At 44.0% G+C, this 14,203-nt stretch overlaps 2 protein-coding genes across 5 annotated transcripts in view; one reads left to right on the top strand and one right to left on the bottom strand.

Moving 5' to 3' along the window:
- LOC308313443 (nck-associated protein 1-like) overlaps positions 1-14,203 on the bottom strand; it is a gene marked incomplete at its 5' end in the record, with an annotated part of 100,116 nt that overhangs the window by 45,196 nt on the left and 40,717 nt on the right. The window lies entirely within an intron of this gene.
- The window catches only part of LOC308310759 (venom factor-like), a 28,817-nt gene that overhangs the window by 435 nt on the left and 14,179 nt on the right, over positions 1-14,203 (top strand). The window contains exons 2-10 of one of the 4 annotated variants that reach the window (XM_080757168.1): positions 444-551; positions 884-986; positions 2,098-2,255; positions 9,291-9,430; positions 11,271-11,480; positions 11,918-11,984; positions 12,351-12,434; positions 12,667-12,870; positions 13,418-13,493. In XM_080757168.1, coding sequence (XP_080613294.1) covers positions 2,120-2,255; positions 9,291-9,430; positions 11,271-11,480; positions 11,918-11,984; positions 12,351-12,434; positions 12,667-12,870; positions 13,418-13,493 — 917 coding nt within the window. In that variant the 5' untranslated portion in view covers positions 444-551; positions 884-986; positions 2,098-2,119. Of the gene's footprint in view, positions 1-239; positions 552-848; positions 987-2,097; positions 2,256-9,290; positions 9,431-11,270; positions 11,481-11,917; positions 11,985-12,350; positions 12,435-12,666; positions 12,871-13,417; positions 13,494-14,203 lie in introns of those variants that run through there. The other 3 variants (XM_080757166.1, XM_080757167.1, XM_080757169.1) reach the window with 3 other exon arrangements.

Genomic DNA, 14,203 nt, shown 5'->3' with positions numbered 1-14,203 from the left:
AGTTATTAATGACATTTATAATTCACTGCGTTCCTGCCCATGTTATATATGGTTGTTCGGTTGTTCCTCTCACTTTAATGCAAGGCATAGTGTGTTACCTTAGGAGCAAAGAAACACACCTCCGAGGTGTTGACGTAGTGACAAGTTGACGTTTTATCTATGCGACAAGTTTTGTGTTGTCTCTCTCTTCTTCTAAAATAAACGGAGTGCCACCATCGTTGGCTTTTCCAATGCGAGAATAAATCTCTCTTTTCTCTCTGCCTACACCGGCACTCCTACATTGGTGACCCCGATACTCTTGGACGTTTCCAGAGTTTTATTATATACTGGACATGTCAGCCTCGCTCAAATTGCCCGACTTTTGGGAACAGAATTCCAGCGCATGGTTCGCACAGGCGGAGGCTCAATTCGCCATCAAAGAGATCACAGTTGATGAAACAAAGTTTTGATAGGCTAACTTACAGATCAGATGGTCAGTGAGTTTTGACCTGTTCGAGGCACTGCTGATAATGTGGTTAAACTTTTTCCTAAGGAGGAGGAATCACAGCCAGGTAATTCATAATAATAATAATAATAATAATAATAATAACTGTGCCAAAACGCAGTTTTGTATGTACATTGAGTCACTGGAACAACCTCTGTGTCAGTCAGCGCAGTATTTTTATGTTATTTATTTAGGTAGGAACCAAAGTTCGCTTTTTAGATCGCTCGTTTCTTACAAGACTTACATTCGTGTAACATTGGTGTGCGACCCGCATATGGGTACCTGTTTTGGGAAACTAAGGAATAGGGTTTGGGAAGCTCGCTGACTTTAATGGAACATTCTCCAAAGACCCCACCTATTTGATTTGTGAATTCTCTTTTCTTCTCGTCACCACGTCAGACGTTCACTCATGCTCGGAGAACATTTGTCTGAATGGAGGAACTTGTTTCAAGACGGGCAGCATCCAGTCAAGCGGCTGTGCGCGGAGACCGCTGTGAAACAGGTACAGTACGCACTGAGAGTAGCTCCCACAGAGCACGTTCTCTCCATGATTCACACACGCATCATTCCAGCTCTTATATCTGTCTTGACTATTGCAAATGCCTTGTTCAACTGCAATGCCTCAGCTTTAGTAGTCTGTTCTGCTCTGGCCTGGAATGCTGCATGTGAGCTTTCTAACCTCACATACAGCAGAAACCTAAAAAAACCTTGTATGTCCATGCAATCATCCATCCATCTTCAACCGTTTATCTGGAGTTGTGTCGCGGGGGCAACCTTTCCAGAAGAGAGCTCTAGACATGGGGTCTTGGCAATTTCCCACCAATGCCTAAAATAGGGAGGTCTGGTTGAGAACCGGTCTTTCCAATGAACAAGTCAATATTAACACAAGCTTGTGACAACATTTCCTGAAAAGTAACAATTTTGGACATTACCACTGTCGCAAAATTGCTTGCTCAGGGTCGGATCTATGTCAGTCTCTGCTCTGCATGTAAAGTTTAATAGAATCTACGGTGACCGTGATAGGTATGTCACGCGAGCATGGATTATATATTTATTCATTCAACAAACTTGACCTACATGGAAGCTAAATAGCCTACAAGTTGTTAGTTTACATTAATGAAATCAATAGTGTTGTATATACACAAATATAAATGTAATGTTTATATTTACAGTATACTTTTTGACGCTGTATTCATTTGGTTTGACACAACTTTTACACACAAAAATTCAAGTTCTCTCCTGAGCAGCTCAGGTAAACATTTCAGCACTCATCACAGGAGACCCGGATTCAAAAGTGCAGCTTTAAGAATTCACGCACGCACGCACGCACGCACGCACGCGCGCGCACACACACACGCGCGCGCGCGCGCGCACACACACACACACACACACACACACACACACACACACACACACACACACACACACACACACACACACACACACACACACACACACACACACACACACACACACACACACACACACACACACACACACACACACACACACACTTTCCTTTCCTTTGTTTAAATAACTTAAGTCCATGCAGGATAACACATCGAAGAAGGTAAACTCATGAGCCACATGTCCTCCTCTCTCCCTCTCACCAGACACGGAGACATGTGACTACGGATGGCACAAGTTCCAGGGTCACTGCTACGCTACTTCCCCACCAGGAAGAGCTGGGACGCGGCCAAGAGGGAGTGTCGTGTCCACGGGGCCCACCTGACTAGCCTGCTGTCCCACGAGGAGCAACACTACGTCAACCGTACGTCCCACAAACGCTAATATGGTATCCGTTTCGCATTCGGGTTCTTGGAAACGCCCCCCAGCCACTGCGTTAATTTGACTGAGGTTAGGTTTAGGTATGCTTTACTGAGGTTAGGTTTAGGTATAGTTTTACTGAGGTTAGGGTTAGGTTTAGGTATAGTTTTACTGAGGTTAGGTTTAGGTATAGTTTTACTGAGGTTAGGGTTAGGTTTAGGTATAGTTTTACTGAGGTTAAGGTTAGGGTTAGGGTTAGGTTTAGGTATAGTTTTACTGAGGTTAGGGTTAGGTTTAGGTATAGTTTTACTGAGGTTAGGGTTAGGGTTAGGTTTAGGTATAGTTTTACTGAGGTTAGGGTTAGGGTTAGGTATAGTTTTACTGAGGTTAAGGTTAGGGTTAGGTTTAGGTGTAGGCTGTCAATCACAGCGACTGGCCAGTCACAGCGCACCATTTACTCAAATGCGAAACGGGAACCATATCAGCCCCACAAACAGTTGCTCTTTAAACCTTTGCATGCGTTGTCTTCGGGTCAAAAAGACTGGCCGCCAGCATGTTTACCATCAAAAGAATAAAAATAAATAGTCATGTTCTTTTGTAAATGAACTCCCTCCTTGATCATGCTATGGCTTCACGCGAAAGCATTAACCCATTTAGACCTTAGTTAAAAAACATTCACAAAGAATATATATTCAAAGATTTGCGCCGCATTCTTATGATTTTTCAAAAGCAGCAGACCTACAAGCTCGTAGCGCGTCACTCTGTGGCGCGCTATGAGCTTGTAGGTCTACTATTTTTTCAATAGATAAATTATAACACAATGTTTAAAACACCAAAAGGGGTTAAAAGTAGCAGATCCAAAATCTCAAAACGCGTCAATGAAGCAACACGTTTTCAGCTTGTCCATCTGCCATACTTTTGAATTTGAGTCCCACGAAATGTTTTCGGACATTTCCACTCGACAGAGACGATTTTAATAGTTATAACGGTACAAACTCCTGAATAGGGGAAACACGGTCATGTTATCTCAGGAAGAATGATTCATGTGTACTGTAGAAAATGCTACGCTCTCTCTCTATTGTCTCTCTTATTTGTGAGAGTGAAAAGTCCTAAAAAGGGCCCAGTGTAAAGTGTTGTGTTTGGCTGGCACTAGGTCTGGGGCAGGACTACCAGTGGATCGGCCTCAACCATAAGATGTTTGACAACGACATCCTGACAGATGTTTTGAGTTGACCAATATTTTGTAAAAAGAAACAATCGATTTGAAAATTTGTTTCTATTTGAGAACCTATCATCTCTTTTGCCTATATAATAAATAACATAACCCAAAATAGGGACACCAGATTGAAAGTGGTCAAAATCAGGACACACCAGCTGCATTATTGCAGATACTGATGAATACAATAAAATAAAATCACACCTGTGTGTGTGTGTATTCTTAATTATTATACATCATCATCATCATACAGTACATCATCTCATAAACAACTGAATGTATGTGATTGGTTAGCCCATTTGCTCGTCTACATATGACGTGCATTTCTCCTTTCATTGTCAATGGCCAATAGGAGACGTGTGAGGACAAAAGCTGTATATAGACGCTGCTAGACTGTATATAGACGCCGCTGTATATAGACGCCGCTAGACTGTATATAGACGCCGCTAGACTGTATATAGACGCCGCTAGACTGTATATAGACGCTGCTAGACTGTATATAGACGCCGCTAGACTGTATATAGACGCTGCTAGACTGTATATAGACGCCGCTAGACTGTATATAGACGCTGCTAGACTGTATATAGACGCCGCTGTATATAGACGCCGCTAGACTGTATATAGACGCCGCTAGACTGTATATAGACGCCGCTAGACTGTATATAGACGCCGCTAGACTGTATATAGACGCCGCTAGACTGTATATAGACGCTGCTAGACTGTATATAGACGCCGCTGTATATAGACGCCGCTAGACTGTATATAGACGCCGCTAGACTGTATATAGACGCCGCTAGACTGTATATAGACGCCGCTAGACTGTATATAGACGCCGCTAGACTGTATATAGACGCCGCTAGACTGTATATAGACGCCGCTAGACTGTATATAGACGCCGCTAGACTGTATATAGACGCCGCTAGACTGTATATAGACGCCGCTAGACTGTAACGCTGCTAGACTGTATATAGACCGTGCTAGACTGTATATAGACGGTGCTAGACTGTATATAGACGCCGCTAGACTGTATATAGACGCCGCTAGACTGTATATAGACGCCGCTAGACTGTATATAGACGGTGCTAGACTGTATATAGACGGTGCTAGACTGTATATAGACGGTGCTAGACTGTATATAGACGCCGCTAGACTGTATATAGACGCCGCTAGACTGTATATAGACGCCGCTAGACTGTATATAGACGCCGCTAGACTGTATATAGACGCCGCTAGACTGTATATAGACGCCGCTAGACTGTATATAGACGCCGCTAGACTGTATATAGACGGTGCTAGACTGTATATAGACGCCGCTAGACTGTATATAGACGCCGCTAGACTGTATATAGACGCCGCTAGACTGTAACGCTGCTAGACTGTATATAGACCGTGCTAGACTGTATATAGACGGTGCTAGACTGTATATAGACGCCGCTAGACTGTATATAGACGCCGCTAGACTGTATATAGACGGTGCTAGACTGTATATAGACGCCGCTAGACTGTAACGCTGCTAGACTGTATATAGACCGTGCTAGACTGTATATAGACGGTGCTAGACTGTATATAGACGGTGCTAGACTGTATATAGACGGTGCTAGACTGTATATAGACGCCGCTAGACTGTATATAGACGCCGCTAGACTGTATATAGACGGTGCTAGACTGTATATAGACGGTGCTAGACTGTATATAGACGCCGCTAGACTGTATATAGACGCCGCTAGACTGTATATAGACGCCGCTAGACTGTATATAGACGGTGCTAGACTGTATATAGACGCCGCTAGACTGTATATAGACGCCGCTAGACTGTATATAGACGCCGCTAGACTGTATATAGACGCTGCTAGACTGTATATAGACGCCGCTAGACTGTATATAGACAGTGCTAGACTGTATATAGACGCCGCTAGACTGTATATAGACGCCGCTAGACTGTATATAGACCGTGCTAGACTGTATATAGACCGTGCTAGACTGTATATAGACCCGCTAGACTGTATATAGACGCTGCTAGACTGTATATAGACGCTGCTAGACTGTATATAGACGCTGCTAGACTGTATATAGACGCTGCTAGACGGTGCTAGACTGTATATAGACGCTGCTAGACTGTATATAGACGGTGCTAGACTGTATATAGACGCTGCTAGACTGTATATAGACCGTGCTAGACTGTATATAGACGCTGCTAGACTGTATATAGACGGTGCTAGACTGTATATAGACGCCGCTAGACTGTATATAGACGCCGCTAGACTGTATATAGACGCCGCTAGACTGTATATAGACGCCGCTAGACTGTATATAGACGCCGCTAGACTGTATATAGACGCCGCTAGACTGTATATAGACGCCGCTAGACTGTATATAGACGCCGCTAGACTGTATATAGACGCCGCTAGACTGTATATAGACGCCGCTAGACTGTATATAGACGCCGCTAGACTGTATATAGACGCCGCTAGACTGTATATAGACGCTGCTAGACTGTATATAGACGCCGCTAGACTGTATATAGACAGTGCTAGACTGTATATAGACGCCGCTAGACTGTATATAGACGCCGCTAGACTGTATATAGACCGTGCTAGACTGTATATAGACCGTGCTAGACTGTATATAGACCCGCTAGACTGTATATAGACGCTGCTAGACTGTATATAGACGCTGCTAGACTGTATATAGACGCTGCTAGACTGTATATAGACGCTGCTAGACGGTGCTAGACTGTATATAGACGGTGCTAGACTGTATATAGACGGTGCTAGACTGTATATAGACGCTGCTAGACTGTATATAGACCGTGCTAGACTGTATATAGACGCTGCTAGACTGTATATAGACGGTGCTAGACTGTATATAGACGCTGCTAGACTGTATATAGACGCTGCTAGACTGTATATAGACGCTGCTAGACTGTATATAGACGCTGCTAGACTGTATATAGACGCTGCTAGACTGTATATAGACGCTGCTAGACTGTATATAGACGCTGCTAGACTGTATATAGACGCTGCTAGACGGTGCTAGACTGTATATAGACGCTGCTAGACGGTGCTAGACTGTATATAGACGGTGCTAGACTGTATATAGACGGTGCTAGACTGTATATAGACGCTGCTAGACTGTATATAGACCGTGCTAGACTGTATATAGACGCTGCTAGACTGTATATAGACGGTGCTAGACTGTATATAGACGCTGCTAGACTGTATATAGACGCTGCTAGACTGTATATAGACGCTGCTAGACTGTATATAGACGCTGCTAGACTGTATATAGACGGTGCTAGACTGTATATAGACGCTGCTAGACTGTATATAGACGCCGCTAGACTGTATATAGACGCTGCTAGACTGTATATAGACGCCGCTAGACTGTATATAGACGCCGCTAGACTGTATATAGACGCCGCTAGACTGTATATAGACGCCGATAGACTGTATATAGACGCCGCTAGACTGTATATAGACGCTGCTAGACTGTATATAGACGCCGCTAGACTGTATATAGACCGTGCTAGACTGTATATAGACCGTGCTAGACTGTATATAGACCCGCTAGACTGTATATAGACGCTGCTAGACTGTATATAGACGCTGCTAGACTGTATATAGACGCTGCTAGACTGTATATAGACGCTGCTAGACGGTGCTAGACTGTATATAGACGGTGCTAGACTGTATATAGACGGTGCTAGACTGTATATAGACGCTGCTAGACTGTATATAGACCGTGCTAGACTGTATATAGACGCTGCTAGACTGTATATAGACGGTGCTAGACTGTATATAGACGCTGCTAGACTGTATATAGACGCTGCTAGACTGTATATAGACGCTGCTAGACTGTATATAGACGCTGCTAGACTGTATATAGACGCTGCTAGACTGTATATAGACGCTGCTAGACTGTATATAGACGCTGCTAGACTGTATATAGACGCTGCTAGACGGTGCTAGACTGTATATAGACGCTGCTAGACGGTGCTAGACTGTATATAGACGGTGCTAGACTGTATATAGACGGTGCTAGACTGTATATAGACGCTGCTAGACTGTATATAGACCGTGCTAGACTGTATATAGACGCTGCTAGACTGTATATAGACGGTGCTAGACTGTATATAGACGCTGCTAGACTGTATATAGACGCTGCTAGACTGTATATAGACGCTGCTAGACTGTATATAGACGCTGCTAGACTGTATATAGACGGTGCTAGACTGTATATAGACGCCGCTAGACTGTATATAGACGCCGCTAGACTGTATATAGACGCTGCTAGACTGTATATAGACGCCGCTAGACTGTATATAGACGCCGCTAGACTGTATATAGACGCCGCTAGACTGTATATAGACGCCGATAGACTGTATATAGACGCTGCTAGACTGTATATAGACGCTGCTAGACTGTATATAGACGCCGCTAGACTGTATATAGACGCCGCTAGACTGTATATAGACGCCGCTAGACTGTATATAGACGCCGATAGACTGTATATAGACGCTGCTAGACTGTATATAGACGCTGCTAGACTGTATATAGACGCTGCTAGACTGTATATAGACGCCGCTAGACTGTATATAGACCGTGCTAGACTGTATATAGACCGTGCTAGACTGTATATAGACCCGCTAGACTGTATATAGACGCTGCTAGACTGTATATAGACGCTGCTAGACTGTATATAGACGCTGCTAGACTGTATATAGACGCTGCTAGACGGTGCTAGACTGTATATAGACGGTGCTAGACTGTATATAGACGGTGCTAGACTGTATATAGACGCTGCTAGACTGTATATAGACCGTGCTAGACTGTATATAGACGCTGCTAGACTGTATATAGACGGTGCTAGACTGTATATAGACGCTGCTAGACTGTATATAGACGCTGCTAGACTGTATATAGACGCTGCTAGACTGTATATAGACGCTGCTAGACTGTATATAGACGCTGCTAGACTGTATATAGACGCTGCTAGACTGTATATAGACGCTGCTAGACGGTGCTAGACTGTATATAGACGCTGCTAGACGGTGCTAGACTGTATATAGACGGTGCTAGACTGTATATAGACGGTGCTAGACTGTATATAGACGCTGCTAGACTGTATATAGACCGTGCTAGACTGTATATAGACGCTGCTAGACTGTATATAGACGGTGCTAGACTGTATATAGACGCTGCTAGACTGTATATAGACGCTGCTAGACTGTATATAGACGCTGCTAGACTGTATATAGACGCTGCTAGACTGTATATAGACGGTGCTAGACTGTATATAGACGCTGCTAGACTGTATATAGACGCCGCTAGACTGTATATAGACGCTGCTAGACTGTATATAGACGCCGCTAGACTGTATATAGACGCCGCTAGACTGTATATAGACGCCGCTAGACTGTATATAGACGCCGCTAGACTGTATATAGACGCCGCTAGACTGTATATAGACGCCGATAGACTGTATATAGACGCTGCTAGACTGTATATAGACGCTGCTAGACTGTATATAGACGCCGCTAGACTGTATATAGACGCTGCTAGACTGTATATAGACGCTGCTAGACTGTATATAGACGCTGCTAGACTGTTTTTGACTATATAGAAGAGTATATTCGTCTCTAATTGTTATGCTGAATTGAACATGGTGGGCCCTATTGTAAACAAGTGTAATACTTCATGGTGTCGTCCACAGTTACCAGTTTTGTATTGAGTTGTGCTTGAAATGTACTGTAATTCTTCAATCTGTTAATAAATTCCTCAATCAATCAGCACACAGCATGCTGATCCATGTCTCATTCTGTAGGATTCTGCGTGGCCGAGCCTTACAACGTGAAAACATTTAAGCCTCTATTTGTGGACCTGAAGCTTCCGTATTCAGTGGCGAGGAATGAGCAAATCGAGATCAAGGCTGTGCTCCACAACTACGTCGACAGGGCCCTGCACGTGAGACCACTTCGAAACCTATACTGTAGCACACACACTCTGTCCTCCTTCAAAACCTATACTGTAGCACACACACTCTGTCCTCCTTCAAAACCTATACTGTAGCACACACACTCTGTCCTCCTTCAAAACCTATACTGTAGCACACACACTCTGTCCTCCTTCAAAACCTATACTGTAGCACACACACTCTGTCCTCCTTCAAAACCTATACTGTAGCACACACACTCTGTCCTCCTTCAAAACCTATACTGTAGCACACACACTCTGTCCTCCTTCAAAACCTATACTGTAGCACACACACTCTGTCCTCCTTCAAAACCTATACTGTAGCACACACACTCTGTCCTCCTTCAAAACCTATACTGTAGCACACACACTCTGTCCTCCTTCAAAACCTATACTGTAGCACACACACTCTGTCCTCCTTCAAAACCTATACTGTAGCACACACACTCTGTCCTCCTTCAAAACCTATACTGTAGCACACACACTCTGTCCTCCTTCAAAACCTATACTGTAGCACACACACTCTGTCCTCCTTCACAACCTATACTGTAGCACACACACTCTGTCCTCCTTCAGCTTCCCTATAGGATTGTGCTCAAATCTGAATGAACTGGCTCCATGTCCAGATTATAGGTTTGATTCCTCCACCCCGAGACAGTGGCCTTGTGGTCCGAGTGTCCGCCCTGAAACGGGGTTCGAAACACAATAACAACATGATGATAATAACGTCATAACAACATTATATATAATCAGTAATTTAGCTGGTTCCCCCGGGACTTCGCGTGGAGAACCAGGGAGGGAAGTATATATGACTGAGCATTATTTTCAAATGGCCTAAATGTATATAGGGCTGACTGAAGTGGTTAATGTAGCCACGTTTTGTAATAATAATCAAAATGTACAAAGTAACTGGTAACTAAAGTTTTCAAATTATTGTAGTGGAGTAATACCTACAATATCTGAGATGTAGTGGAGTTTAAAACCCATTTTGGGAGTTTTAAACATTGTTATGATTTAGCTATTGAAAAGAAATTGTTTATTTTTTTAGAAATCATGAAAATGTGGTGGAAAATGTTTGAATATATATTCTTTCAGAGCGAACGTTTTTAACTCAAATCTTTGCTTGGGCCTAAATGGGTTAAGTCAAAGTATACTGTAATGTAGTGGAGTTACTGGAGTATAAGTCAAAGTACTGAAAATTAATAAAAGATCCAAAAAACTATACATAACTTCAGTAAATGTTACTTTACACCATGACACGAATCATGAGCATGGTGTCGGCTGGTGTTTGTCTGTCTGTCTGTCTGTTTGTTTGTCTGTACCTTCACTAAAAACGCCGGGACAACGCTCCACACGTCCCAAACTCTTCTCCCTTCTGGCTCCAAAACTATGGAATGCACTTCCCATCACAGTCAGAACTGCAGCCTCACTCCCAATCTTCCGCCCGTAGTCTGAAAACCCACCTCTTCAGACTCCACCATGGCCCGTAGCACGTGCCCTATAGCCTAGCCCCTTAGATATGCACTTTATGTAGACTTGGATAGTATTTTAGACAGACTTATAGCTCGTTACGTGGACGGCACTAGAATTGCATTTCATCTAGTCATAGCACTTTATAATACACATGTATATTGTATAATATAGTATAGTACATAATGTATAGTTGACATAGATACTCCACTGTTACGTTCTTGGTTTATACATGATTCATGATAACTACTTTTTTATATACCGGTATGTGATGTATTGCCATGATTTTGTTTTTGCTTAAATGTAAGTCGCTCTGGATCAAGAGCGTCTGCTAAATGCCTAAATTGTAAATTGTAAACAGGTGAGGGTGGTGCTGATGAAGACGGAAGGCATGTGCAGCCTCGCCTTCAGCGAGCAGTACGCGCAGGAGGTGGACGTGGCGCCCCGCTCGTCGTTGGTGGTGCCGTACACCGTCGTGCCGCACGCGGTGGGGAAGCTTCCCGTGGACGTGATGGTGCTGGTCAGTGGCATGATGGGAGGAGACCGCGTGAGGAAAGTCCTGCACGTGGTGGTGAGTCACTGTCGGCCATTTTAAGAGCCGCAGGCCGAGTCTGTACAAAAAAAGTCTTCTGAATCCTATAACCGTTTTTCTGAAAAACGTGTGTTGCTACATGTGTCGGCAACTCTTTTTCATGTCAAGAACCCTCAAAATTATGCATTTGGCCACCGACCCTCCGTCTCAAAATATGTTGTTCAAGTCAACACTTAACAGGGGCAACATCGCTTCAGAGTGTACATTCTAGAAGGAGAAAAAGAAGAAAAGAGTGGGCAGAAAAAGACAAAGACAAAAAAAAAACAACAACCAAGAAACGAAAGTATTTACATTATTGCCGAGGGGAACAAAAACAAAACGGCTTTGGACTTCGACCATGAGAGGAGGAAGGGTGTCTTAAACTAACAGTCTTATTATATTCAGTGCATAAAAACTTTTATTTGTTTTGGCCTCAGGTGGAGGGAGTTCAAAAGACTGAAGTTCGGAGCTTCGTGTTGAACCCGTCTGCTCTAGGGTTGCTTGGTAAGCAGATTGTACATGGCGTGCTGTTCTCTTGTCAGAGGCATGTCTTTGCTGTTAAAAGAGTGTTCATTTAACAATGAGACTCTACAAATGTAACCCAATGGTCCCATAGTTACAAACCTTACAACGTATACATGTTAAAGTTAGTATTTGACCGTGTATTGACTAAAACCCTCTAAATGCTAAATAATATAATACTCCTTATTAGTACACTACACAGATGTGATATTTAGATGAATACAAAGACGTCAAGCCTTTCTGGCTTAAATAACTTCCCGAGGGCAACTTACCAGAACATTTCCATTCCCACAATGATACAATTCCATAAACCGGTGTCTTTCATCCCTGTGTTTTTATGTACTGTAGGTAAGCAAGTGGTTCGTGTTGACAAGGTGAGGCTGCATTCAGTTGTGCCCAACTCTAAACCCGAGACGTTCATGAGTATCAGAGGTTGGTAAACATTCCTCTCCTCTCCTCTCCTCTCCTCTCCTCTCCTCTCCTCTCCTCTCCTCTCCTCTCCTCTCCTCTCCTCTCCTCTCCTCTCCTCTCCTCTCCTCTTATCCTTCTGAGATGTTATTTATCACTCATTGCTCCTCCTCTCCTCTCCTCTCCTCTCCTCTCCTCTCCTCTCCTCTCCTCTCCCCTCCCCTCCCCTCCCCTCCCCTCCCCTCCCCTCTCCCAGGCAACGTGCTGGCCGACAGCATTGACAACTCCATCAGCGAGGACTCTCTGGGCCGGTTGATCCGGATGCCCGGGGGCTGTGTGGAGCAGAACCTGGCCACCATCACCCTGCCCCTAATCGCCACCCTCTATCTGGACCGGACCGACGACTGGGGCGTCGTCGGGCCGGAGCGCCGGGACGAGGCGCTCCGATACATCCGGAGAGGTGAGGGGGATGGAATGGAATGGAGGAAGATGGATCTATACCAATGGGTGGATAGGAGTTACAGTTACTATACGGGCCAAGTCTTTGTGTGATATGGATTTTCTTTTGGACCACTGCAACCCTAGGATCCCTGTTTTCCGAGGGGAACATTTGCCGAAGATATAGCCAATGTACAAGTACACACGTTGTGTGCTTGTATAGGTTGTCTATTTTTTTGGGTGTAGAGGGGGAAAAAAAGAGCAGATCGAGTACAGAACCAACGGTTCAAGATTACTAAATATCGAGGGTTTCAGTGGTTAAATGTCTGAAAGAAAAAAACAAACATGAATTCACATATCACTGATAGTCAATGAAGCCATCTGAGATCTATGAAAAGGTTTAATATGCAACACAATTTTACACTATAATGGGGATCGAGTCCTTGCTTCATCTGCCTCTCAGCTAAGGGGTCCTTCCTTGGCCTAAAAGAAAACATTGAAGACCCCTGCTCTAGAATTGGGTTATTTTTGTTCAGACAAATTAATATCCACGCTGTCTTCATCCCCAGGCTATGAGAAGCAACTGGCGTACCGTAAAAGCGATGGCTCTTACCCTCCGTACCAGAAGCAAGGCGCCAGTACATGGTAATGTCACGACATTACATTGCATTTACATTGTAGGTGATCCCGCTAATGCTCATCAAGGACCGTGGAGTTGGAGCTCTGATTCTAGTACCACTGTATACGTTTGTTTTTGAGTAGTTGGTGCGCTTTGCATATCATGTCCAGATGCACAGAGTTCATGGCGCCTCGCATACATTTTTTGCCACCTGTGGGTGTCCAACACTTCCAACAGGAACGTTACACTGATGAGTGGCGAGCCAAAAAACGTTGAGACGAGAACCCCTGGGCTATAGGGGATATTTCTCATTATTTTAACGGGCTTAAAAACAGGAAAAGAGAGAATGAGAGAGCTTTACAACATTAAGCCAGCTATTAGCCAGGGCATTATTTTGTGAATGGCAGTCACAATGTGGGACAGGGTCTCAATTTGTGGGACAGCTAAAGTGTATTGGTAATGAGGGACTGTCCCACGCAAAGAGGGACATCTGGTCACCCTAAGTTGAAGCTGGAAACCGAAAGTGCTGAAACGCAAGGTGCGGCGCAGGGAAGAGGAGTTCTACTAATTAGTACCTCCACATCAGAAGTACATGGCAGAAAGGTGCTGGGAGGTAAAAAAAATAAACACTTTCTGTGGACACCGACTGGTTCATGGCCCCTTAGAGGTTATTTTAGGTGAAATGCAGTAGACATGATTGAATGCAATAACCCTGTGGTGTCCCTATTCCTCGAAA

Source organism: Protomyctophum bolini (assembly GCF_963924005.1).
Source record: "Protomyctophum bolini genome assembly, chromosome: 3".
NCBI classification, from domain to species: Eukaryota; Metazoa; Chordata; class Actinopteri; order Myctophiformes; family Myctophidae; genus Protomyctophum; species Protomyctophum bolini.
The sequence above is the reverse complement of the archived record's forward strand: the minus strand, read 5'-3'. Positions and strand labels throughout refer to the sequence as shown.